This window comes from Stegostoma tigrinum, chromosome 47 (assembly GCF_030684315.1).
Source record: "Stegostoma tigrinum isolate sSteTig4 chromosome 47, sSteTig4.hap1, whole genome shotgun sequence".
Lineage (NCBI taxonomy): Eukaryota > Metazoa > Chordata > Chondrichthyes > Orectolobiformes > Stegostomatidae > Stegostoma > Stegostoma tigrinum.
The window spans coordinates 6536111-6563105 of NC_081400.1; the positions used below are offsets into that span (position 1 = coordinate 6536111).

The 26995-nt window shown below is 50.9% G+C and overlaps 1 protein-coding gene across 1 annotated transcript in view; it reads right to left on the reverse strand.

The window, feature by feature from the left end:
* Positions 1-7380: 7380 nt before the first annotated feature.
* The window catches only part of LOC125449689 (tetratricopeptide repeat protein 24), a 40825-nt gene continuing 21210 nt past the window's right edge, over positions 7381-26995 (reverse strand). The window contains exons 5-12 of the mRNA XM_059642988.1: positions 26097-26218; positions 19930-20049; positions 18151-18248; positions 17490-17653; positions 15727-15898; positions 11803-11873; positions 10137-10191; positions 7381-8077 (exon numbers count right to left, since the gene is read on the reverse strand). Coding sequence (XP_059498971.1) covers positions 7972-8077; positions 10137-10191; positions 11803-11873; positions 15727-15898; positions 17490-17653; positions 18151-18248; positions 19930-20049; positions 26097-26218 — 908 coding nt within the window. The 3' untranslated portion in view covers positions 7381-7971. The remainder of the gene's footprint in view (positions 8078-10136; positions 10192-11802; positions 11874-15726; positions 15899-17489; positions 17654-18150; positions 18249-19929; positions 20050-26096; positions 26219-26995) is intronic.

Here is a 26995-nt window from a genome sequence, read left to right on the forward strand (position 1 = left end):
GCAGCATCTATGAAGTCAAAAAACAGATATAATGGTTCAGGTCCGGTGACCCCTCCTCAGAAGGAACATTAACTCTGTTCTTCCCTTCACAGATGCTGCCAGGCCTGCTGAGCTTTCCCAGCAACTTCTCCGAACCCTTTCCAGCTTAATGATATCCTTCCTTTCACAGGGCGACCAGAACTGGACACAGCACTCCAGAAGAGGTCTCACCAACGTCTGTACAACCTCCCAACTCTTACACTCAAAGGTCTGAGCAATGAAGGCAAGCGTGCTAAACACCTTCCTAACCACCCTGTTGATACAAACTTCAAAGAATTATGTCCCTGACCTCCTAGGGTTGTCTGTTCTACAAGTAAACATCGGGCCGTGGGCAGTGTTGTAGAAGTCCTAACCTTATTTCTTTTACCAAAATGTAATACAGTTGGTCTGATATTACCTGATAGTTCCATTCTCTTGCGATTGATTGATTTTTATTGTCACGTGTACCGAAACACAGTGAAAATCTTTGTTTACGATCGGTACAGGCAGATCACAGTAAGCAAAGGGTGGACAGATCAAAAAGACTTAGAGGCGTATAGGTTACATTGTAGGTTAGAGATAGTACGAACTGCAGGTGCTGGATTTCTGATGAAGGGTCTAGGCCCGAAACGTCAAGCTTTCCTGCTCCTCTGATGCTGCTTGGCATGCTGTGTTCGTCCAGCTCTACACCTTGTTATCTAAGGGTTATGGCGAGCAGGCAGATAAGTGGAGCTGAATCCATGAAAAGATCATCCATGATCTTATTGAATGATGGAGCAGGCCCAAGGGGCCAATTCATATGTTCTTCATGCTCTTCTAGATTGTAACTGCATTGTCAGGTTTTTCTACCACCTCCTGTGAGGATGAGGGCTGTTTCCTCTTGGTTTTGTTTTTGTGATGTTCCACTCCACAATCTCTCTTCAACTGCACCTTTCATCTCTTGAGCAGCACATGGGTGCCAGTGAGGGATGATGAAATTCCTGCAGGCAGCACTGAAGTGCAAGCAGGACTGCTAACTGCTGCATTCATGGAAAGAGAGTGGTGAACCAGGAAGTAGCTGATGCCAAAACACTGGATGTATTCAAGAGATGGCTAGATACAGCACTTGAGGCGAATGGGATCAAGGGTTATGGAGAGAAAGCAGGGTTCGGCTATTGGTTTGGACGGTCAGCAATGATTCTGAAGATTGGAGGCGGTCCTATCTCCTATATTCCTATGAATATATCCTCTGGCTTTGAATTAGCAATGAGGAGGATAGAAACAGATTTCAGGAGCGTTTGGACTTGAAATGGGCATCTGTATGGAATGAAATGCAACGCAGTGGTATGTGAAAATATATATTTGGATGAGAGGAAACTCTGAATGTGAACTGGTGCAGTTTTATGGCGGTGCTGGACCTTCGGGTGTACGTGCACAAATCCAGAGACAGGACAAGTTGAGAAACCTATTAAAAGGCATGTTTCGTGTGTATGTGCACAAAAGCAGGAGGATTTTGCGAAACACTAATTAAACCACAGCTGAAGTATTGTGCCCTGGGCAACATACCTTTTAAGAAGGTTAAGATCTCGGAGAAACCTCCAGGGCAGGAGTAAGGGTGTGTATGTGTTGGTGAAGAGAATTACAAGGATGTTTAGAAGTCAGGTAGGTAGGAGAGTTTGGTACGCTTGCTTTCATTGGTCAGTGCATTGAGGATAGGAGGTGGGAGGGTCATGTTACAGCTGTACAGGACATTGGTTAGAACAATTTTGGAATACTGAGTGCAATTCTGGTCTCCCTGCTATAGGAAAAACATTGTGAAAGTAGAACGGGTTCAGAAAAGATTTACAAGGACGTAGCGAAGGTTGGAGACATTGGGCTATAGGGAGAGGCTGAATATGTTGGGCCTATTCACCCTGGAGCGTCGGAAACTGAGGGGGGTGATCTTATAGAGGTTTATAAAATCATGAGGGGCATGAATAGGGTGAATAGCCAAGGTCTTTTTCTCAGAGTAAGGGAGTCCAAAAGTAGTGGGGCATAGGTTTAAGGTGAGAGGGGAAAGACATAAAAGGGACTAAGGGGCAACTTTTTCACACAAGAGGGTGGTGCATGTATGGAATGAGCTGCCAGAGGAAGTGGTGGGGACTGGTGCAATTACAACATTTAAAAGGCACTTGGATGGCTACATGAACATGAAGGGTTTAAGAGGGAAATGGGCCAAGTGCTGGCAAATGGGAGTAGATTTACAGGGGATATCTCGTTGGTATGGGCGAGTCAGACCCAAGGGTCTGTTTCCATTGTTGTATATCTCTAGGGAGGTGACAGAGATAGGGAGGGGGGTGACAGAGATGGGGGGGTGACAGAGATAGGGAGGGGGGTTGACAGAGATAGGGAGGGGGGTGACAGAGATAGGGAGGGGGGCTGACGGAGATAGGGAGGGGGTTGACAGAGATAGGGAGGGGGGTGACAAAGATGGGGGGGGTGACAGAGATAGGGAGGGGAGTTGACAGAGATAGGGAGGGGGGGTGACAGAGATGGGGAGGGGTTGACAGAGATAGGGAGTGGGGTGACAGAGATAGGGAGGGGGATGACAGAGATAGGGAGGGGGGGTGACAGAGATAGGGAGGGGAGTTGACAGAGATAGGGAGGGGGGTGACAGAGATAGGGAGGGGGGGTGACAGAGATAGGGAGGGGGGGGTGACAGAGATAGGGAGGGGAGTTGACAGAGATAGGGAGGGGGGTGACAGAGATAGGGAGGGGAGTTGACAGAGATAGGGAGGGGGGTGACAGAGATAGGGAGGGGGGTGACAGAGATAGGGAGGGGGGGGTGACAGAGATAGGGAGGGGGGGTAACAGAGATGGGGGGGTGACAGAGATAGGGAGGGGAGTTGACAGAGATAGGGAGGGGGGTGACAGAGATAGGGAGGGGGGTGACAGAGATGGGGGGGTGACAGAGATAGGGAGGGGAGTTGACAGAGATAGGGAGGGGGGTTGACAGAGATAGGGAGGGGAGTTGACAGAGATAGGGAGGGGGGGTGACAGAGATAGGGAGGGGGGGTGACAGAGATAGGGAGGGGGGGTGACAGAGATAGGGAGGGGGGGTTTACAGAGATAGGGAGGGGGGGTGACAGAGATGGGGGGTGATAGAGATAGGGAGGGGTGTTGACATTGATGGGGGGGTGACAGAGATGGGGGGGTGACAGAGATAGGGAGGGGGGTGACAGAGATAGGGGGGGTGACGGAGATAGGGAGGGGGTTGACAGAGATAGGGAGGGGGTGACAAAGATAGGGAGGGGGGGTGACAGAGATAGGGAGGGGAGTTGACAGAGATAGGGAGGGGAGTTGACAGAGATAGGGAGGGGGGGTGACAGAGATAGGGAGGGGGGGTGACAGAGATAGGGAGGGGGGGGGCGACAGAGATAGGGAGGGGGTTGACAGAGATAGGGAGTGGGGTGACAGAGATAGGGAGGGGGATGACAGAGATAGGGAGTGGGGTGACAGAGATAGGGAGGGGGATGACAGAGATAGGGAGGGGGGGTGACAGAGATAGGGAGGGGGGGTGACAGAGATAGGGAGGGGGGGTGACAGAGATAGGGAGGGGGTTGACAGAGATAGGGAGTGGGGTGACAGAGATAGGGAGGGGGGGTGACAAAGATGGGGGGGGTGACAGAGATAGGGAGGGGGGGTGACAGAGATGGGGGGTGACAGAGATAGGGAGGGGGGTGACAGAGATAGGGAGTGGGGTGACAGAGATAGGGAGGGGGTTGACAGAGATAGGGAGGGGGGGTGACAGAGATAGGGAGTGGGGTGACAGGGATAGGGAGGGGGGGTGACAGAGATAGGGAGGGGGGTGACAGAGATAGGGAGGGGGTTGACAGAGATAGGGAGTGGGGTGACAGAGATAGGGAGGGGGGTGACAGAGATAGGGAGGGGGGTGACAGAGATAGGGGGGGGTGACTGTATGATTATATGACACTTCGACATGTAAGTGAATTTGAAATGTTGGAGGAATATGGGCCAGGAGGCAGGCACTTATAGAGTCATACGGCATGGAAACAGACCCTTCAGTCCAACCAGCCCATGCCGACCATAATCCCACACAAAACTGGTCCCACCCGCCTGCGCTTTTCCTCCAAACCTCTCTTATGAGTGTACTTTTCGAAATCTTTATTTAAAGATTGTAACTGTACCCATATCTTCTGCAAGTTCATTCCACACATGAACCACTCTCTGTCTAAAACAAAAAATCTCCCCTCATGTGCTTTTTAAGTCTTTCTCCTCTCACCTTAACAATATGCACCCTTGTCTTAAAATCCCCCACCCTGGGGAAAAGATAACTGCCATTCACTTTATCTACACCCCTCATGATTTTACAAACCTCTATAAGATCGCCCCTCAATCTCCTATGTTCCAGCAGGAAAAAATCTCCCAGCCTATCCAGCCTCTCCTTATAACTGGGGTGGCACGGTGGCTCATTGGTTGGCACTGCAGCCTCACAGCGCCAGGGATCCGGGTTCAATTCCAGCCTCGGGCGACTGTCTGTGTGGTGTTTGCACATTCTCCCCGTGTCTGCATGGGTTTCCTCCAGGTGCTCCAGTTTCCTCCCACAGTCTAAAGATGTGCAGGCTAGATGGATCGGCCTTGCTAAATTGCCCGTAGTGTTCAGGGGTGTGTGGGTTATAGGGGGATGGGTCTGGGTGGGATGCTTCAAGGGGCAGTGAGGACTTGTTGGGCCGAAGGGCCTGTTTCCACACTGTAGGGAATATAATCTAAAAAAAACTCAAACCCCCCCATTCCTGGCAACTTCCCGGTAAATCTCTTGTGAACCCTCTCCAGCTTAAAAATATCCTTCCCCTAACAGGACGATCAGAACTGGACAAAGGGCTCCAGAAGAAGCCTCCCCAACGTCCTGTACAACCCCATCTTCTGTCTTGCGGGATTCTATGGGACGCAATTTTAATTCAAATATTTCAAATGCAATATTGGGTGCAAAAAAAGTACAGCCCAGATATTCGGGGTCGATCTGATTTGAGGAATTATAGGAAGAACTAACACAGGATCAGGTTATATACAAAATAGAGGTAGTCAGGTAGTCACCTGTATATGAAAAAAATGAGATCTTATGCTTTTAAAACAATATCAATCACTTGCTACCAAAAAAAATTAAAATTATTCATTATTAAAGCATTTGTATAATGCAGCTAGGACAGGAAAATGCTAAGACAAGTTTAGAATAATTAAAATTGCTCAGCAGGACTGATTGGAAGGCCATTCAGCCCCTCCAGACTGATACACAGGGATAGGAGGAGACTACTCAATCCTATGAGACTGTTGTACAAGGCAGGGGAGGGCATTCAGCACTGCAATGTGTTATACAACAACAGCATGAGGCCATTCATCATCTTGAGACTGTTACACAGAGACAATCGCAACCCATTCAGTCTGAGTATGCTGCACATTGATACGCTCTGAGTGTCAGAAGGGGATCAGCTCACGGTGAAGTTGCCTACAGTTATACCAGGAACAATGACAGGGATTGCACATTCTGTACAGGGGTGTGTAGCCGAGTGGGCCACCGCAGGACAGGGACAGGGGTCAGTACTGACCCTCCCCACAGGACAGGGAGAGGGATCAGTACTGAACCTCCCCACAGGACAGGGAGAGGGATCAGTACTGAACCTCCCCACAGGACAGGGAGAGGGATCAGTACTGAACCTCCCCACAGGACAGGGAGAGGGATCAGTACTGAACCTCCCCACAGGACAGGGAGAGGGATCAGTACTGAACCTCCCCACAGGACAGGGAGAGGGATCACTACTGAACCTCCCCACAGGACAGGGAGAGGGATCAGTACTGAACCTCCCCACAGGACAGGGAGAGGGATCAGTACTGAACCTCCCCACAGGACAGGGAGAGGGATCAGTACTGAACCTCCCCACAGGACAGGGAGAGGGATCAGTACTGAACCTCCCCACAGGACAGGGAGAGGGATCAGTACTGAACCTCCCCACAGGACAGGGAGAGGGATCAGTACTGAACCTCCCCACAGGACAGGGAGAGGGATCAGTACTGAACCTCCCCACAGGACAGGGAGAGGGATCAGCACTGAACCTCCCCACAGGACAGGGAGAGGGATCAGCACTGAACCTCCCCACAGGACAGGGAGAGGGATCAGCACTGAACCTCCCCACAGGACAGGGAGAGGGATCAGCACTGAACCTCCCCACAGGACAGGGAGAGGGATCAGTACTGAACCTCCCCACAGGACAGGGAGAGGGATCAGTACTGAACCTCCCCACAGGACAGGGAGAGGGATCAGTACTGAACCTCCCCACAGGACAGGGAGAGGGATCAGTACTGAACCTCCCCACAGGACAGGGAGAGGGATCAGTACTGAACCTCCCCACAGGACAGGGAGAGGGATCAGTACTGAACCTCCCCACAGGACAGGGAGAGGGATCAGTACTGAACCTCCCCACAGGACAGGGAGAGGGATCAGTACTGAACCTCCCCACAGGACAGGGAGAGGGATCAGCACTGACCCACCCCACAGGACAGGGAGCACTGACCCTCCCCACAGGACAGGGAGAGGGGGTCAGCACTGACCCTCCCCACAGGACAGGGAGAGGGGGTCAGCACTGACCCTCCCCACAGGACAGGGAGAGGGGGTCAGCACTGACCCTCCCCACAGGACAGGGAGCACTGACCCTCCCCACAGGACAGGGAGAGGGATCAGTACTGACCCTCCCCACAGGGCAGGGAGCACTGAACCTCCCCACAGGACAAGGAGAGGGATCAGTACTGACCCTCCCCACAGGACAGGGAGTGGGATCAGTACTGAACCTCCCCACAGGACAGGGAGCACTGAACCTCCCCACAGGACAAGGAGAGGGATCAGTACTGACCCTCCCCACAGGACAGGGAGTGGGATCAGTACTGAACCTCCCCACAGGACAGGGAGAGGGATCAGTACTGAACCTCCCCACAGGACAGGGAGAGGGATCAGCACTGACCCACCCCACAGGACAGGGAGCACTGACCCTCCCCACAGGACAGGGAGAGGGGGTCAGCACTGACCCTCCCCACAGGACAGGGAGAGGGGGTCCGCACTGACCCTCCCCACAGGACAGGGAGAGGGGGTCCGCACTGACCCTCCCCACAGGACAGGGAGAGGGGGTCCGCACTGACCCTCCCCACAGGACAGGGAGCACTGACCCTCCCCACAGGACAGGGAGAGGGATCAGTACTGACCCTCCCCACAGGACAGGGAGCACTGAACCTCCCCACAGGACAAGGAGGGATCAGTACTGACCCTCCCCACAGGACAGGGAGTGGGATCAGTACTGAACCTCCCCACAGGACAGGGAGCACTGAACCTCCCCACAGGACAAGGAGAGGGATCAGTACTGACCCTCCCCACAGGACAGGGAGTGGGATCAGTACTGAACCTCCCCACAGGACAAGGAGAGGGATCAGTACTGAACCTCCCCACAGGACAGGGAGCACTGAACCTCCCCACAGGACAAGGAGAGGGATCAGTACTGAACCTCCCCACAGGACATGGAGCACTGACCCTCCCCACAGGACGGGAGAGGGATCAGTACTGACCCTCCCCACAGGACAGAGGGGTCAGCACTGACCCTCCCCACAGGACAGGGAGCACTGCCCCTCCCCACAGGATAGGGAGAGGGGTCAGTACTGGCCCCAGCCCACCCCTGCCAATAGGACAGAGTGAGAGGTCAAACTGACCCCTGACCTTGCCCAATATAGGATGGGGTGAGAGGTCAGCACTGATTTCAAGGACCCTGTAACAGTTGGAATACTGAGCTGCGCTGTGAGTGCCGAAGGGAAAGGTAACGCTACAATATGATTGAGGAATGAGGTAACGTGGCAGCTTCCAGGAAAGGGAGTCACAAATGTCTGCCATTGAGGCTTGAATCTCATCATCAGGACTATCTCGGACCGGGAAACCAAATCTCACATGATTTTGCACATTTTGGATTCCCACTTCCTCCTCCACCTCGGAGAGTCCTGGTCATTGTCATTGCTGGGACGCTGAGAGTTCTGTGATTCTAAAGCCATGCTGAAACAGAAAGGGAAGGGGGTGAGAATCAAACACTACTCCCCTCACCATCACCAGGACATACGCTGTAATATTGGAGAAGCCACTCCCAGGGACAGGGACAGCACGGGGTTAGATACAGAATAAAGCTCCCTCTATTAAACGCTCATTGGATAAACATGCAGATCATAATGGAATAGTGTAGGTTAGATGGGCTTCAGTTTGGTTCCACAGGTCAGCGCATCATCGAGGGCTGAAGGGCCTGCACTGCGCTGTAATGTTCTATGTTCTATGCTGTCACCCCTCCAGGACAGGGACAGCATGGGATTACATGAATAATGTAAAGCTGCCTCAATTCTTCTAAACAGAAAATACAGCTACTTCAACTGTGCCTCCATCAAACACTCTCAAAATAGGGACAGTATGCAGTTAGATCTGGGGTCAAGCTACCTCCGCGCTTTTAAATTGCAATTAAAGTTCCTCCACACTCTCCCAGTCAAACATTCCAAGGAGTGTGACAACCCAGTGTTAGATACAGAGTAAAGCTCCCTTTATAAATGCGAGGTGATGTATTTTGGAAGGTCGAATTTGAAAGCTGAGTACAGGATTAAGGATAGGATTCTTGGCAGCGTGGAGGAACAGAGGGATCTTGGTGTGCAGATACATAGATCCCTTAAAATGGCCACCCAAGTGGACAGGGTTGTTAAGAAAGCATATGGTGTTTTGGCTTTCAGTAACAGGGGGATTGAGTTTAAGAGTCGTGAGATCTTGTTGCAGCTCTATAAAACTTTGGTTAGACCGCACTTGGAATACTGCGTCCAGTTCTGGGCGCCCTATTATAGGAAAGATGTGGATGCTTTGGAGAGGGTTCAGAGGAGGTTTACCAGGATGCTGCCTGGACTGGAGGGCTTATCTTATGAAGAGAGGTTGACTGAGCTCGGTCTCTTTTCATTGGAGAAAAGGAGGAGGAGAGGGGACCTAATTGAGGTATACAAGATAATGAGAGGCATAGATAGAGTTGATAGCCAGAGACTATTTCCCAGGGCAGAAATGGCTAGCACGAGGGGTCATAGTTTTAAGCTGGTTGGTGGAAAGTATAGAGGGGATGTCAGAGGCAGGTTCTTTACGCAGAGAGTTGTGAGAGCATGGAATGCGTTGCCAGCAGCAGTTGTGGAAGCAAGGTCATTGGGGTCATTTAAGAGACTGCTGGACATGTATATGGTCACAGAAATTTGAGGGTGCATACATGAGGATCAATGGTCGGCACAACATTGTGGGCTGAAGGGCCTGTTCTGTGCTGTACTGTTCTATGTTCTATGTTCTACACTGTCCCCATCAAATACTCCCAGGACAGGGACAGCACCGGGTTAGGTACAGAGTAAAGCTCCCTTTACACTGTCCCCATTAAATACTCCCAGGACAGGGACAGCACCAGGTTAGATACAGAGCAAAGCTCCTTTACACTGTCCCCATTAAATACTCCCAGGTCAGGGACAACCCAGTGTTAGATACAGAGTAAAGCTCCCTTTACACTGTCCCCATTAAATACTCCCTGGACAGGGACAGCACCGGGTTAGATACAGAGTAAAGCTCCCTTTACACTGTCCCCATCAAATACTCCCAGGACAGGGACAGCACCGGGTTAGATACAGAGTAAAGCTCCCTTTACACTGTCCCCATTAAATACTCCCAGGACAGGGACAGCACCGGGTTAGATACAGAGTAAAGCTCCCTTTACACTGTCCCCATTAAATACTCCCAGGACAGGGACAGCACCAGGTTAGATACAGAGTAAAGCTCCCTTTACACTGTCCCCATTAAATACTCCCAGGACAGGGACAGCATGGGGTTAGATACAGAGTAAAGCTCCCTCTACACTGTCTCAGAAGGCAGTTGTGGATGACCACAGGTTAACACTAGTGGAGTCTGTACTCCCAGATGACAACCAGAGCGAACAAAGCAGGAGCAATCCCAGGACTCGTCAGACATAATGTGAGATCTGACACCACCAAACTGAAATGTTCATTAGCCACTGAACAGCAGGCGACTCTGACAAGCATGTGGAGTAATTCAGACATACCCCTCTTGAGCTGCTGGCATCTGTCTTGTCTGCAATGTTTCATAGAAGTGATCACCTACATCAGAGAGAGAGAAAGAATGGGGTAGAGTGTTCAGGTCAAACAAGAAAGAGAGAGAGAGTGAGCAGGTCTTACATTTGTGAGAGATAGTAGGAACTGCAGATGCTGGAGAATCTGAGATAACAAGGTGTGGAGCTGGATGAACACAGCAGGCCGAGCAGCATCAGAGGAGCAGGAAGGCTGACGTTTCAGGTTTGAACCCCCTTTTTCTGAAGAAGGGTCCTGACCCGGAATGTCAGCTTTCCTGCTCCTCTGATGCTGCTCGGCCTGCTGTGTTCATCCAGCTCCACACCTTGTTATCTTACATTTGTGATGTGCCTTTCTCCACGGGCAGGGTGTTGCTTCTGTAGTCAAGACAGTTGCAGCCAGTGAGGGGTGAGATTCTCGGATCGAGAGGAGACCGTTCGGCTTCTCTAATTCCTTTTAGCACTTTTTCAGCCCTCCTCAGGGGTGGCACTCAACGACTACGACATTTGGGTTTGACTTGAAGCTGCCCCAGGAAGTCACTCAGATCACGGGGTATTAAGGGATGGGCAAACAGATGCTGGCCCTTGTTAATGACACCCACATCCTACAATAGACGCTATGTCCCCTCAAACTGCACTTCAGGGTAACGACTCCTTCTGGGGCAAACAATTTGGCCTTGTGGATGTTTCTTAAAAAAACTTTTTCACAGGCTGTGAGTACCCTGTGGTTGGGCGAACAGGTATTTCCCATCCCTAATTGCCCCCGGGAGCCAGCTTTCAGGGACCATGTCAGAGGGCAGTGAAGTTTCAGTCACGTTTCTGTGGGTGTGGAGTCACACGAAATCCCTGATCGGATGAGGACGACAGATTTCTTTCCCTTTTAGTGAGCCTGCAAGGATTTTTATGACGGGGGCTCAGTGCTTGCGCTGCAGCCTCATGGCGCCAGGGACCTGGGTTCGATTCCACCCTCGGGAAACTGTCTGGGTGGAGTTTGCACACTCTCCCCGTGTCTGAGTGGGTTTCCTCCGGTTTCCTCCCACAGTCCAAAGGTGTGCAGGTGGATTGGCTGTGAGAAAATGCCACATAGTGCCTGAGGATGTGTAGGCTGGGTGTGTTAGTCATGGGAAGTGCAGGGTTATAGGGATATGGTGGGATGCTCTTTGGAAGGGCTACTGCAGACTCAATGAACAGAATGGCCTCTACCTGCACTGTGGGGATTCTCTGTGGCTATGACATCGACATTTTGTTCAGGATTTTGTCTAAATTGAATCCAACATTCATGATTGGCTATTGTAATTACAGTGAGGTCAGCCAGCTGGACCTCACAGAATAGGAGTTCCCTTATTGGCTCTGTTAATCTGGTCCTATAAGGGAGCCCCAGCTGACAGATAAAAAAAGGGGAGATGCTGACAGTCTGGTACCGGACTTTGAATGAATCAGTACTAAAGTCAGGACTGCTTCTGTGTAAATAAAGAGTGACTTAGCAATGGGTACCGGCCTCTGTGGAGTTATTTCAGCCACGAACCACAGAATATCAACCCTGGCAGTTGGAATAGGAGTTCAGTGACAGTACCACACCTCAGCCAATCATTCTGGTCAATCATGGACTCCCGATTCACACTGGGATCTGTGCAATACTCACTCAGAGTTGTTCTGAGCTGTGGACTGTTCAGGTACGTGGGATCCGGTTGCAGGTAGGTGTTGTTTAAGTTCCTGTGGAGAAGGGAAAGTAAGATCGGAAACCATAGCCACTGCATCTCATGTCGCTAACATCTTGTGAGTCAGCCCTTTGTACATTTTGTGCACATTCCTCTGGTCACAGGCCATTTCTCCATCAACAGTGAATAATGAGCCTCTTAACTGGGACAGCACTAGGGAATTCAAAAGACTTCAGGGGATCACAGAGTGGTTACAGCACAGAAAGATGCCATTTATCCCCGTGTCAAATCTCCAAATGAGGAAGTACTCAGTCTAATTACCCGGCCTATTGCCCACAATGCTGCACATTCCCACTTCTCAAACCATCATCACATTCTCTCTAGAAAGCCTAGACTGAAGCTGCACTCCCTCAGCACAGACCCTTGGGCAGTGCCCCCCCCCCCACCACCCCCCCCCGCCCCCCTGCCGCCACACCCCCCCCCCCCCCCCCCACCAACAGCACTAACCCTTGGACAGTGCCCACTTCTCCACAGCACTGACCCTCTGACAATGCAGCACTCCCTCAGTATTGACCCTCCCACAGTGCGGAGCTCCCTCAGTGCTGAACCTCTGACAGAGACAACTCCTTGGGCATAGACCCTCTGATAGTGCCCGCTCCCTCAACGCTGACCCTCCCACAGTGCAGTGCTCCCTCAACGCTGACCCTCCCACAGTGCAGTGCTCCCTCAACGCTGACCCTCCCACAGTGCAGTGCTCCCTCAACGCTGACCCTCCCACAGTGCCTGGTTCGTGGCACTGGAAGTGTCCACCTGGATTGTGAACTCTGCTTTCTGGAGTCAGGTCTCAAAACTTGTAACAGATTGTTACCAGGTTCTGAAGAAACAAATCATGAGACTATTCATGAGAAGTATTTTAAGAATGAGCTGCAATGTCTAGGTGATCAGTGCCAAAGGTATCCTACACTCTAACTGGTTCAGAGGATTAGTGTGGTACTTATGCGGTTGGGAATAAAGTTCCTAATACACATCTCAGTCTCTGAAGAGTTCTGGAAGTTCTGAAGCTAATGGGGAGGGTAAATGGCTTAGAACCAGCCTGGCCATCTTGTGATTCACAAGGTCATAAGAATTAGGAGCAGGGAATAGTCCACCTGGCCCCTCAAATAAATGAATAAGATCATTTACTCGAGGCTTTAACCCCATCTTCCTGCCTGTCACCCAATACCCTGGATTTGGCTTGTTGATCAGAAATCTGTCTAACTTGAGTATTCAGAGACCAAGACTCCACTGCAGTCTGAGAGACTCCACAGACATATAAGCCTCAAAGAGAAGAACGTCCTCCCCATCTCAGATGGCTCATTGGTTTAGGGATTTGATTCTTGCTTTGGGTCTAAAATGCCACTGACATGCTAGCGGTCCCAGGTTCACATCCCGGATGAGCCCACATTTTGCTCTGGTTGTCATGGTGTAAAGGTGAGCACGCGGGTTTCTGGCCGCTGTGATCCAAGTTCAAGTCTGGAGGTAGCCTGTTTCCTGGTCCGGTTAGTGCTCAGCCTCGGGAAGTCACGTTTAAGGGGTGGCACAGCGGCTTGGTGGTTAGCACTGCAGCCTCACAGCACCGGGGACTCTGGTTCGATTCCATCCTCGGGCGACTGTCTGTGCGGAGTTTACACATTCTCCCTGTGTCTGTGTGGGTTTCCTCCGGATGCTCCAGCTAGGTGGATCGGCCATGCCAAATTGCCTGTAGTGTTCAGGGTTGTGTGGGTTATAGGGGGATGGGTCTGGGTGGCATGTTCCGAGGGGCGATGTGGACTTGTTGGGCCGAAGGGCCTGTTTCCACACTGTAGGGAATCTAATCTAATCTCTGTCTTCAAAGGGAGTCCCTGTCATTTTGAAAGCCCCGAGTTCTGTATCCCCCCACTACACCGTCTCAGCAGCCCACCCACGGGATGCTATACGTTTCAATAACATCACCTCTTGCTCTTCTAAACTCTGAAAGCTCAAACCTGTCAACGTTTTGTCATAAGCCAAACTATTGTCCCAGAAATTTGCTGTGTGTGCCTTATCTGAACTGCCTCCCATGTAAGAGGGACCCTCCTCATGAAAGGCCACAGTTGTTGAAGTCTTGTCAGAAGTCCATCACTCCCACCACCCACTCCTGTACTCCTGCTGCAGACTGCTCCCACTATCCACAGGCTGAGCTGTGAAGGAATGACAATGCTCCCTCTTTCAAAGGCCGTTCAAAACTTTGGTGCCTCCTCAATGAAGAAGCCACAACTTCAGCTTTCTTGCGGGTGGTGAGCTTCACCAGGCTAGCACTGCCCCTCGGTTTCTCCAGGATCTAACGTTTCCCAGCCGCACCAAGCAAATACTGCTTGCGGGCTTCTTTCACCCCTGCCCTCTGCTGCCCTGTTAAATTCTCACGGGCTTCTTCAGAGTACCTATCAAGCTCCCTGACGATGTGGATCAGTCACCCCGAAGGAAGAGAACATTAACTGCCTCCAGGCAGATGAGGAAGAAGATAAGGAGAGCCACTGGGGCTTGGGTGAGACACAACTTAAGGATCCCACTCAATCCATGAAAGACATTAAAGCCCCTGACATATGAGTGGAGACAGGCAGCACATGTCCTCTGATCTGCCCATCCCAAACCATACAATTATCATTGCCTCCTGTGTTAGAATGTACACAATACCAGCCCCACCTGCAAACATGCAAATCCCCAGGATAAGGGGAAATGCTGGGTAAAAATTCAGACCATTTACAGCAAAGTAGGAGTGGCAAAACTCAGATGTCTCTTTCTCCATGGCGATCCAAAATGAACTTGGGGAGGTCAGACCGGTCTCAATCTGGGGGAGGACCGGGAAGGAGGTTGGCAAGGTCAATCCCAGGAATCCAATCAGTGGAGGGGTGCGGGGACACATTTGGGATCTCAGGATGATCAGATCAGCCATTGGTAGCAGAGCAGACTCACTGGGATCAATGACTGATTTCTACTTCTATGTCTTATTGTTATTACAGTCAGTTATTGGGACATCTTATTCTTGATGTACAGGACGTCGGTGAGGCCTCTTTTGGAGTATTGTGTCCAGTCCTGGTCACCGCCATTATGGAAGGATATTATCGAGCTGGAGAGGTTTCAGAAGAGATTTACAGGGAATGGAGGGTTTGAGTGATGGGGAGAGGCTGAGATCTTTTTTACTGGAGCATAGCATGTTCAGCTGGACCTTCTAGAAGTTTATAAAATCAATTGGTGTATAGATAAGGTGAATAGCAGGTGTCTTTTTCCGAGGGTAGGGTAATTTCAAGACTGGGGGTGAGCATATTTTTACGGTGAGAGGAGAAAAATTTTAACAAGGACAGAGATAGGTGTTTGCGTGTGAAATGAACGTCCAAAGGAAGTGGTGCATGTGGGTACTATTACAAAGTTTAAAAGATGTTTAGATAAGGCATGAATAACAAAGTTTGGAAGCATGTGGGCCAAACGAAGGTAGGTGGGACCAGTTTAGTTTGGAATTATGTTCGATGCAGACTGTTTGGACTGAAGGGACTGTTTCCTTGCTGTACGGCTCTATAACACACAAGATGGCATAGTGGTATGATCCCTTTTCTGCTAATGATCTCGGGACCCGGTTTCAAATCCTGCCTTGGTCAATAGTGGGATTTGAATTCAATATCTGGAATTAAGAATCTAATGGTGACCATGAATCCATTGTCGATTGTTGGGGAAACCCCATCTGGTTCACTAATGTCCTTTAGGGAAGGGGACTGCCTACATGTGACTCCAGACCCAGAGCAATGTGGTTGACTCTGAACTGCCCTCTGGGCAATTGGGGACAGACAATAAATGCTGCCTGGCCAGCGATGCCCATATCCTGAGAATGAATAAAGGAAAAATATGTTGGCCGGTACCTGTTTTCCTGAGCAGGGCCATTGCTGTAGAGTTTATCCTCTTGGTAGAGATGCTCATCATCTGTCATGACTGTAAGATCATCCTTCTCTTTCTCCTCTGCCTTAGCTCCATTGCGGTGCACATTTCCGCTGTTATCCCAGGGTCCCTCAACACTCTTGATCTCTGCTGCTTCTGATGGGAAACAGTTTGCAGATTTGCATTTTCAGTCTGGGGTTGTAAAGGCTGACAATTCTCATTTAGATTGGAAATGATTCTGCACTCAAATATTATGTTCCCAGGCAAACATAGAAAACAGGTGCAGGAGGAGGCCATTCAGCCTGCACTACCATTCAATCCAATGATGGTTGACCATACAATCTCAGTCTCCCATTCCCGCCCTCTTCCCCATCCCCCTTGGGAGAAGGTCTCCACCATCTCCATCTTAGCACCGCTGACAAAGACAGGGACGTGCCCTCCGCTCTGCTTCCTGAAGTCAATGGCTTCGATTTGCTGACATTGAGGGACAGATTGTTGTCTCTACACTCTGCCACTAAGCTCTGTATCTCTCCCCTGTATCCTGTCTCGTCGCTGTTTGGGATCCAACCCACTACGGTGGTGTCATCAGCAAAATTGTAAATGGAGTTGGAGCTGAATTTGGCCACACAGTCATGAGCGTATAAGGAGTATAGTAAAGGGGCTGAGTGCACAGCCTTGCTGGTGTTGAGGATTATCATGGAGGAGGTGTTGCCTGTCCTTACTGACTGCGGTCTGTGGGTCAGAAGTTGAGGATCCTATTGCAGAGGTGGGAGCAGAGATCTAGGTCTCAGAGTTTGGAGATAAGTGTGTTGGGAATTATGGTGTTGAAGGCAAAACTGAAGTCACTAAGTAGGAGTCAGGCATAAGTGTCCTTGTTATCCACATGTTCCAGGGATGAGAGGACAATGGATGGTCTAAAAAACAAGGGAGGGATGTTACACCTTTGCACATCATTGATCAGACCACATTTGGAGTATTGTGCTCAGTTCTGGGCACCTTACTTAAAGAAGGAATTGACATCCCTGGAGAGAGTTCAATGGAGATTAACTAGAATGATATCAGAGATGAGAGATTTTAGATGCAAGGTGAGATTAGAGAAATCGGGCTTATTGCTTTTGGAGCACAGGAGATTAAGAGGTGACCTTATTAAGGTGTGCAAAATTATGAACAATTTTGACAGGGTAAAGAGGGATGTTCTGTTTCGGGTGGTTAGTATGAGTGTAACAAGGGGTCACAGTTTCAAGATTGTCAGCTTGGTGTGAGATGATGAGAAGCTTCTTCATTCAGGAGTTGTTAGAATTTGGAATGCGCTGCCTGGGCATGTGGTGGAGATTGATTCCTCACCAGCCTCGGGTGATTGTCTGTGTGGAGTTTGTACATTCTCCCACATCAGCATGGATTTCCTCCGGGTGCTCCAGTTTCCTCCCACAGTCCGAAGATGTGCCGGTGAGGGTGGATTGTCAAAATATATCATCCATTGTGTCCAGGAATGTGCAGGCCAGGTGGACTAGCCATGGTAAATGTGGAGTTATGGGGAAAAGGTAGAGCCATGCCCCGGTGTGTGAGCTTGTGAGTTTGAGGATTCTGCAGGCCGAATGGTTACCTCTCTGTGCTGCACTGATCTCACAGTTTTTACGAATGTCGTTCTCAAGCTGAAAGCTGTACCAGGTGCCAACTTGTTAAACAGCAATTCCAACTTGAACAGTAAAACATTGACACTGTCCGTCTACAGCTGGCCACTCATTACCTGCCAGATCCCCGCTGAGCGACTGCTCGGTTTCTGTGGCAGGAGCGCCCGGGCCATCATGCCTTCGTGAAGGGAGCCTGTGCTGGCTGTGTCCCTGCTCTCGACAGATGTGCTGTGTTCTCACGCAGCTGGAGGGGTAGGGGGCCATTTCGTTGTCCCCCAGCCTGCTCGGGAACAAGGGATGAAAGAGAGGTGAAGAGTATAGGAGAGAAACATTGTAACCCTAGTTAAAAGGGAAAGTGCAGAAGCATTCATCGCACATGTCTAGCAATCGCTCTGTCCCATCTCGACTCTATCATGTTTGGATAATACCTCCAGCTCAAGGAAGCGAGATCTCTTTCTTGTTTGATTCTGCAGGCTGCTTCCTGAAAAGAGTTCAGCGTGGTTCCTACCAGTTCATGACATATTTCACAAGGCGGGGTTGTGAAATGTTCCCGATTGACACAATTATGCGTAAACTAAATATGTTTATTATGTAATCACACACCCTACTCAGAGACACTGTCAGCGAGCGAGTCACACTGTACATGGCTCAATGAAAACATTCCCAAAGTGCAAATGGACCGGCCACTAATGTGAAGCTACCTGGGTTATAAGACAACCCATCTGCCAAAAATCTCTAAATCCCACCACACCTAGGAAGCGGCAGCACCTTACTTACTGCAGTATTTGCATTTGATGTCCATTTACAGGTCCATGGGTGACAGGAGCAGGACCCCTCAGTGGGTTTGTTTGAGGAAAACTTCCAGGTAGGCATTTCTGTGAACAACATTGATCATTAATGGTTCACTACGTCTGAAATACAGATGGCGACCAACCAGCTCAAGAGTCCATTACTTTGAGGAGATGAAGGAGCACATATTATAAAGGAGGGTGAAGCTTCCTCCACACTGTCATACCATCAAACACTCCCAGGACAAGGACACCATGGGTCTGGATACAGAGTGAAGCTCTCTCTACACTGTCCCCCCGTCACCATCAAACACTCCCAGGACAAGGACACCACGGGTCTGGATACAGAGTGAAGCTCTCTCTACACTGTCCCCCCGCCACCATCAAACACTCCCAGGACAAGGACACCATGGGGTTGGATACAGAGTAAAGCTCTCTCTACACTGTCCCCCCGCCACCATCAAACACTCCCAGGACAAGGACACCACGGGTCTGGATACAGAGTGAAGCTCTCTCTACACTGTCCCCCCGCCACCATCAAACACTCCCAGGACAAGGACACCACGGGTCTGGATACAGAGTGAAGCTCTCTCTACACTGTCCCCCCGCCACCATCAAACACTCCCAGGACAAGGACACCATGGGGTTGGATACAGAGTGAAGCTCTCTTATCTCTCACACTTATCTCCAAACTCTGAGACCTAGATCTCTGCTCCCGCCTCTGCAATAGGATCCTTAACTTCCTGACCCACAGACCGCAGTCAGTAAGGACAGGCAACACCTCCTCCATGATAATCCTCAACACCAGCAAGGCTGTGCACTCAACCCCTTTACTATACTCCTTATACGCTCATGACTGTGTGGCCAAATTCAGCTCCAACTCCATTTACAATTTTGCTGATGACACCACCGTAGTGGGTCGGATCTCAAACAGCGACGAGACAGGGTACAGGGGAGAGATACACTGTCCCCCATGAAACACTCCCAGGACAGGGACAGTATGGGGTTAGATACAGAGTAAGGCTCTCTCTACACTCTTCCCATCCCCCAATCAAACACTCCCAGGACAAGGACAGCACAGGGTTGGATACAGAGTAAAGCTCCATCGACGCTGTCCCCCATCAAACACACCCCAGGACAAGGGCAGCACAGGGTAAGATACAGAGTAAAGCTCTTTCTACACTGTTCCCACCATCAAACCCTCCCAAGACAGGGACAGCAAGGGGTTAGATACCCATTCTGAGAAAGAGTCACTGGACCCTAAATGTTAACTCTGTTTTTTCCTTCACAGATGCTGCCAGACCTGCTGGGCTTCTCCAGCAATTTCTGTTTTGTTTCCTGATTTACGGCATCCGCAGTTCTTTTGATTTTTTTTTTAAAGGACAGCACAGGGTTAGATAGAGAGTAAAGCTCCCTCTACACTGTCCTCCATCAAACCCTCCCAGGACAGGCTCAGTATAGGGTTAGATACAGAGTAAAGCTCCCTCTACCCTGTTCCCCCATCAAACACTCCCAGGGACAGGGACAGCACGGGGTTAGATAGAGAATAAAGCTCCTCTACACTGTCCCCCATCAAACACTCCCAGGGACAGGGACGGCACAGGGTTAGATAGAGAATAAAGCTCCCTTTAAACTGTTGCCCGCCAAACACTCAGTGAGGCGAGTAGGATCGGAGTTACTCTGTACCATTAGGACCAGCAGTGAGAATTGGGAACTGATGTAGTGGTGTCTGACGTACAAGCCGTTTCACTGCATATCAAACACTTACCAAAGGCATGGCAGGTGGGATACCACTGGCATGGGGCAATGCACTATTCAGGGACAGCTTGTACTGGATGGCATCTGTCATCTTGTTCACAATCCTTTCCTGGGCTGACCCAGTGGGTTCCTGCCAGAAATAGGGAAGTGGGAAGAGAAAGCAGCGTAAGCTCTGAATACTCCACTTCTCTTTGCAGCCAATCACTCTGTAGTTTTGTGCTCAGTTAATTATTGCTTAGGTCTCAATTGTATGAGGTGTGCTTATAGCTCACTCATTTTTCCCAATTCTGTGCACAGGGATTTGGACATTTTTCCTACTCCCTTGTCAACAACCCGTGTCAATTAATCTTCGCTGGAGTTCAGTGTTAAGTTGCACATCTCTCTCGTCACTAAGAGATACCCTGTGTTGACTCTGGTTACCAATCTCTTCATGGCGTGAAGAGATATCAATACACCAATCTCTGCAGCCATGAGGCTGTGGTTTCATTAGAGTCATAGAGCACATCTCTGTGAGCAACAAACATCCCATTAACTTGTACTTGGTCCATATCCTATTATATCCTGGCATTTTAAGCACTCATCCAGATGCTTTGTGAGAGTAGCTGCATCCACCAAGCTCTCAGGCAGCACGTTCTATATTCCTACCATCGTCTGGCTGGAAAAGTTCTTTCTCAGATCTCCTCTGAACCACTTGCTCCTCTCAGCTTCAACGTATGCCCACTGGTCTTAGATATGTCTGCTAGTAGAAGTGATTCTCAAGATCTGCTCTGTCTATACCTCTCATAATTTGTATCCCTCAGTCAGATTCTCCACCAGCCTCCTCTGCTGCACTGAGAACAAGCCCAGCCTATCCAGGCTCTCCTCATAACTGAGACTTTACATACCAGGCTCCTGGTGAATCTCCTCTGCACTATTTCCAGCGTAATCACATCCTTCTGACACAGGGGTGATCAGAACCATACACAGTATTCCGTCTGAGGCCTAACCAATGCCATATAAACTTGAAACAAGGCTTCCTTGCTCCTGTATCCTACATTCTGGCAAATGAAGGCAAATGTCATCCGAAGGTTGCAGGAACAGCAACTCATATTCCGCTTGGGAACCCTACAGCCCAATGGTATCAATGTGGACTTCACAAGCTTCAAAATCTCCCCTTCCCCCACTGCATCCTAAAACCAGCCCAGCTCATCCCCTCCCCCCACTGCATCCCAAAACCAGCCCAGCTCGTCCCCTCCTCCCACTGCATCCCAAAACCAGCCCAGCCTGTCTCTGCTTCCCTAACCTGTTCTTCCTCTCACCCATCCCTTTCTCCCACCTCAAGCTGCACCTCCATTTCCTACCTACTAACCTCATCCCATCTCCTTGACCTGTCCCCTCCCGACCTCCCCACCTACACTCTCCTCTCTACCTGTCTTGTTTTCTCTCCATCTTCGGTCCGCCTGTTCCTCTCTTCCTATTTATTCCAGTTCCCTCTCCCCATCCCCCTCTCTGATGAAGGGTCGAGGCCCGAAACGTCAGCTTTTGGCTCCTGAGATGCTGCTTGGCCTGCTGTGTTCATCCAGCTCCACACTTTGTTATCTTGGATTCTCCAGCATCTGCAGTTCCCATTATCAAATGTCCCATATGCCTTTTTCACCACCGTCTTCCTGCGCTGACACCTTCAGGGATCTATGGGCTTGTACACCAAGGTTCCTTTGTTCCTCGGTGCTCCCTGGGAACCCTCCATTCATTGCATATATCCTTCCCTGACTAGACTTCCCAAAATGCATCACCTCACACTTATCGGGATTAAATTCCGTCTGTCACTGCTCTGCCCACTTTACCAGCAGACCAATATCAGACTGTAGCCTGAGACCATCCTCCTCACCATCACCAACACCAATTTCCTTGCCATCTTCAACTTTCTACTTATACCTGCTATATTCATATCCAAGTTGTTAACATACAGAACAAGCAGTAAGGGGGCCAGCACCGATTCCTGTGGTACACCACTGGTTACAGGTTTCCAATCACAAAAACAGCCCTCCATCATCACCCTTTCCTCCTCTGTGTAAGCCAATTTTGCATCCAGTTTGCCAACTTGCCTTGGATCCCAAGGGCTCTTACACTTCAGACTAGCCTTCATGTTGGAACCTCCTCTAATCTGAGTTCCAAGCATGCACATCCCACTTATCTGATTGAACAAGCAAATGGAGGTAGACACTGTTGGAAGATCAGCGCTGAGGGAGTGCCGCACTGTCAGAGGGCCAGCGCTGAGGGAGTGCCGCACTGTCAGAGGGCCAGCGCTGAGGGGGGGCTGCACTGTCAGAGGGCCAGCGCTGAGGGAGTGCCGCACTGTCAGAGGGCCAGCGCTGAGGGAGTGCCGCACTGTCAGAGGGCCAGCGCTGAGGGAGTGCCGCACTGTCAGAGGGCCAGCGCTGAGGGAGTGCCGCACTGTCAGAGGGCCAGCGCTGAGGGAGTGCCGCACTGTCAGAGGGCCAGCGCTGAGGGAGTGCTGCACTGTCAGAGGGCCAGCGCTGAGGGGGGGGCCGCACTGTCAGAGGGCCAGCGCTGAGGGGGGGGCTGCACTGTCAAGGGCCAGTGCTGAGGGGGGGGCCGCACTGTCAGAGGGCCAGCGCTGAGGGGGGTCCGCACTGTCAGAGGGCCAGCGCTGAGGGAGTGCCACTCTGTCAGAGGGCCAGCGCTGAGGGAGTGCCACTCTGTCAGAGGGTCAGCGCTGAGGGAGGGCTGCACTGTCAGAGGGTCAGCGCTGAGGGAGGGCTGCACTGTCAGAGGGTCAGCGCTGAGGGAGCACCACACTGTCAGAGGGTCAGCGCTGAGGGAGCACCACACTGTCAGAGGGCCAGCGCTGAGGGAGTGCCGCTCTGTCAGAGGGCCAGCGCTGAGGGAGTGCCGCTCTGTCAGAGGGCCAGCGCTGAGGGAGTGCCGCTCTGTCAGAGGGTCAGCGCTGAGGGAGGGCTGCACTGTCAGAGGGTCAGCGCTGAGGGAGCACCGCACTCTTGTACAGTCCTTGCTATTTGAATGCAAAACATCAGATGGCACTAATTTAAGTAGGGCATGGTGAGGGTTTCAGGGCTGATGTTGTCTGTGGGAGAGCTATCCACAGTGTTTGGTACCAATATTTATTCCTCAACCCCCATCAATAAAGATTGCTGATCTGGCTCCTTCTGCCAGCTCGTGGGAATATCCTGCACACAGATATATGCCAAATTTCCTACATTACAACAATGAGCACACATCAGAAAATGTGCTTCTTTGGCTGTAAAGTACTTTGGGATCTCCTATGGTTGTGAAAAGTGCTTTGTTGCTCCTATAACCTTTGGCTCCTACGTCTGTTGAACACACACTGAACTAAACCGGCCATGTAAATACTTTGATGGTAACAGCAGCAGTGCGTGCCATCTACAAGGCCCCTTAGACAGCACCTTCCAAACAAACAACTACTATCATCTAAAAGGGCAAGGGAAGCAGATACATGGGAACACCATTCCCCTCCGAGCCCTGCCATTCTGACTTGGAAATAGGTTTCTTCTGGACCAAAATCCTGGAAATCCCTCCCTAATGGTACTGTGGGTGACCCTCCACCACAAGGGCGCAAGAAGTTGAAGAAGGCGGCTCACCCCCACCCCTTGGTGAGTTCCCGTTGCCCAGTGAATTGGGCCTTGTTGGTCTGCGATCCAAAGTGGCAACGGAGGCTCCCCCGACATCTGCAGCGATGATGAGAGCCAGGGAAATTCAGCCAGCGCAGGGAAAGCGTGCCAAAGCAGAGGAGGACGAGCCCTCATCGGAAGTGTGGTCCCAGGGTGGCTAAGCACTTAAGATAGACTGCAATGGTTGAACTTTTACCTTCATCTCTTTTATTTTTTGACCTAGTGCTAAGAAAGGCTGTAATGTTTAACTCAACTTCATTTCAGAGATCATGGGAACTGCAGATGCTGGAGAAGCCGAGATAACAAGGTGTGGAGCTGGATGAACACAGCAGGCCAAGCAGCATCTCAGGAGCACAAAAGCTGACGTTTCAGGTCGAGACCCTTCATCAGAAAAGGGGGATGGGGAGAGGGTTCTGAAATAAATAGGGAGAGAGGGGGAGGCAGATCGAAGATGGATAGAGGAGAAGATAGGTGGAGAGGAGACAGACAAGTTAAAGGGGCAGGGATGGAGTCTGCAGAGGTGAGTATAGGTGGGGAGGTAGGGAGGGGATAGGTCAGTCTGGGGAGGACTGACCCGCAGGCTCGACCAGTCCCCCTCCACCGATTCCCTCATCCGCTTAGCTGAACTTGTCCTCACCCTCAACAACTTCTCTTTCGATTCCTCCCACTTCCTACAGATGAAGGGGGTGGCCATGGGTACCCGCATGGGACCAAGCTATGCCTGCCTCTTTGTAGGTTACGCGGAACAGTTCCTCTTCCGCACCTACACTGGCCCTAAACCCCACCTCTTCCCCTGTTACATTGATGACTGTATCGGCGCCGCCTCGTGCTCCCAAGAGGAGCTCGAACAGTTCATCCACTGCACCAACACCCTCCACCCCAACCTCAAATTCACCTGGACCATCTCCAACACATCCCTCACCTCCATGGACCTCTCTGTCTCCATCTCAGGCAACCACTGATATCCATTTCAAGCCCACCGATTCCCGCAGCCACCTAGAATGCACCTCCTCCCACCCACCTTCCTGCAAAAATTCCATTACCTATTCCCAATGCCTTTGCCTCTGCGGCATCTGCTCCCAGTATGAGGCATTCCACTCCTGTACATCCCAGATGTCCTTGTTGTTCACGGACCGCAACATCCCCCCATCCCACAGTGGTCGAGAACGCCCTTGACTGCGTCTCCTGCATTTCCCACACCTCATCCCTCACACCCTGCCACTGCAATAACCGTCAAAAGAGGATCCCCCTCGTCCTCACAACGCATTATCCTCTGACGCTTCTGCCATCTACAATCCGACCCTACCACCAAAGACATTTTTCCATCCCCACCCATGTCTGCCTTCCGGAGAGACCACTCTCTCCGTCACTCCCTGGTCCGCTCCACACTCCCCTCCAACCCCACCACACCCGGTACTTTCCCCTGCAACCGCAGGAAGTGCTACACTTTCCCCCACACGTCGTCCCTCACCCCCATCCCAGGCCCCAAGGTGACTTTCCACATCAAGCAGATGTTCACCTGCACATCCACCAATGTGGTATACTGCATCTGCTGTTGCCGTTGTGGCTTCCTCTACATTGGGGAAACCAAGCGGAGGCTTGGGGACCACTTTGCAGAACACCTCTGCTCGGTTCGCAATAAGCAACTGCACCTCCCAGTTGCGAACCATTTCCACTCCCCCTCCCATTCCTTAGATGACATGTCCATCATGGGCCTCCTGCAGTGCCACAACAGTGCCACCCGTAGGTTGCAGGAACAGCAACTCATATTCCGCTTGGGAACCCTGCAGCCCAAGTGTCAATGTTGATTTAACAAGCTTCAAAATATCCCCTCCCCCCCACTGCATCCCAAAACCAGCCCAGTTCGCCCCCACCTCCCTAACCTGTCCTTCCTCTCACGTATCCCCTCCACCCACCTCAAGCCGCACCTCCATTTCCTACCTACTAACCTCATCCCGCCTCCTTAACCTGTCTGTCCTCCCCGGACTGACCTATCCCCTCCCTACCTCCCCACCAATACTCACCTCTGCAGGCTCCATTCCCGCCCCTTTAACTTGTCTGTCTCCTCTCCACCTATCTTCTCCTCTATCCATCTTCGATCCGCCTCCCCCTCTCTCCCTATTTATTTCAGAACCCTCTCCCAATGCCCCTTTTCTGATGAAGGGTCTCAGCCCGAAACGTCAGCTTTGGTGCTCCTAAGATGCTTGGCCTGCTGTGTTCATCCAGCTCCACACCTTGTTATCTCAACTTTATTTCATTTGTTTTCTGCTACACTAAAGAATGACTGTAACGTCTAACTTTGAGCCTTGTTCCCCAATGCTTTCTACCTTGTTCTTATGTTTTTGCACCTGGGTTCTTGTACCTAAGATTGTGCTGTGTGGGCAATAATGAAACATTTTCACGGTACTCGTGTACTTTTGTATTTGAGTATTTATGACAATAAAGTCTAATTTGAACCTTTTCAAGGGCCAATAGATTCTGGTCTGGCCACTGACACCCGGAACATTGAGTGAATACACAGAGATACCTGTGACTTGCCTAGAGCAACTAGGGCCTGCTTGTAGTAAAGGATGGCTCTCTCGGGATCCCCCAGGCGAAATCTGGCAGCTCCGAGGCCTTCACAAGCTTGCCACTGTCCGTGAAAATCACCTGCACTTGGGAAAACCAAGAAATGAGTTAGGATAAATCCTGGGAGAACATAAACTCTGAGCCTCGTACCTTCCTGAGTGTCTTCTGCCCCCTCGGCATGCTATGAAATAGAAATGGCGCATGGACACTGGGCTGCACGGTGGCTCAATGGTTAGCCCCACTGCCACACAGCGCCAGGGACCCGGGTTTGATTCCTCCTCCGGGCGATTGTCTGGGTGGAGTTTGCACATTCTCCCCGTGTCTGTTTGGATTTCCTCTGGCTGCTCCGGTTTCCTCCCACAGTCCAAAGATTTGCAGGTTGGGTGGGTGAGCCATGGGACATGCAGTGTTACAGCGGTGGGGTGGATACGTTTCAGAGGGTTGGTGTGGACTCGATAGGTTGATTGTCCTGCTTCCACACTGTAGGGATTCAATTATTCTAACAGTGCTGGAGGAGGCTTCGTGGTCCATTGTGCCTTTGCTAGCCCTCCGAAGGAGAAAAGTCTGCTAAATGAGACCTTGGTCAACCATTTGGTGAATGCTTTCAACGCATGAACAGGCTTCTGGTTGGAACATTTTAGCAAAGGTATGTACCATCGTATCTGAAGGAGTCAGAGCGGAAGTTTTTCCAAGTTTTGAATTCCTCAAATTGGCATTCTCTGCCACAGAAAGCGAGTGAGGCCAAAACATTGAGTGTTTTCAAGGAGATACGGGCACAGTTCTTAAGCCTAAAGGAATCAGTGTATGGGGAGAAAGTGGGAAGGGGGCACTGAAGTGGATGATCAGCCATGACCATAT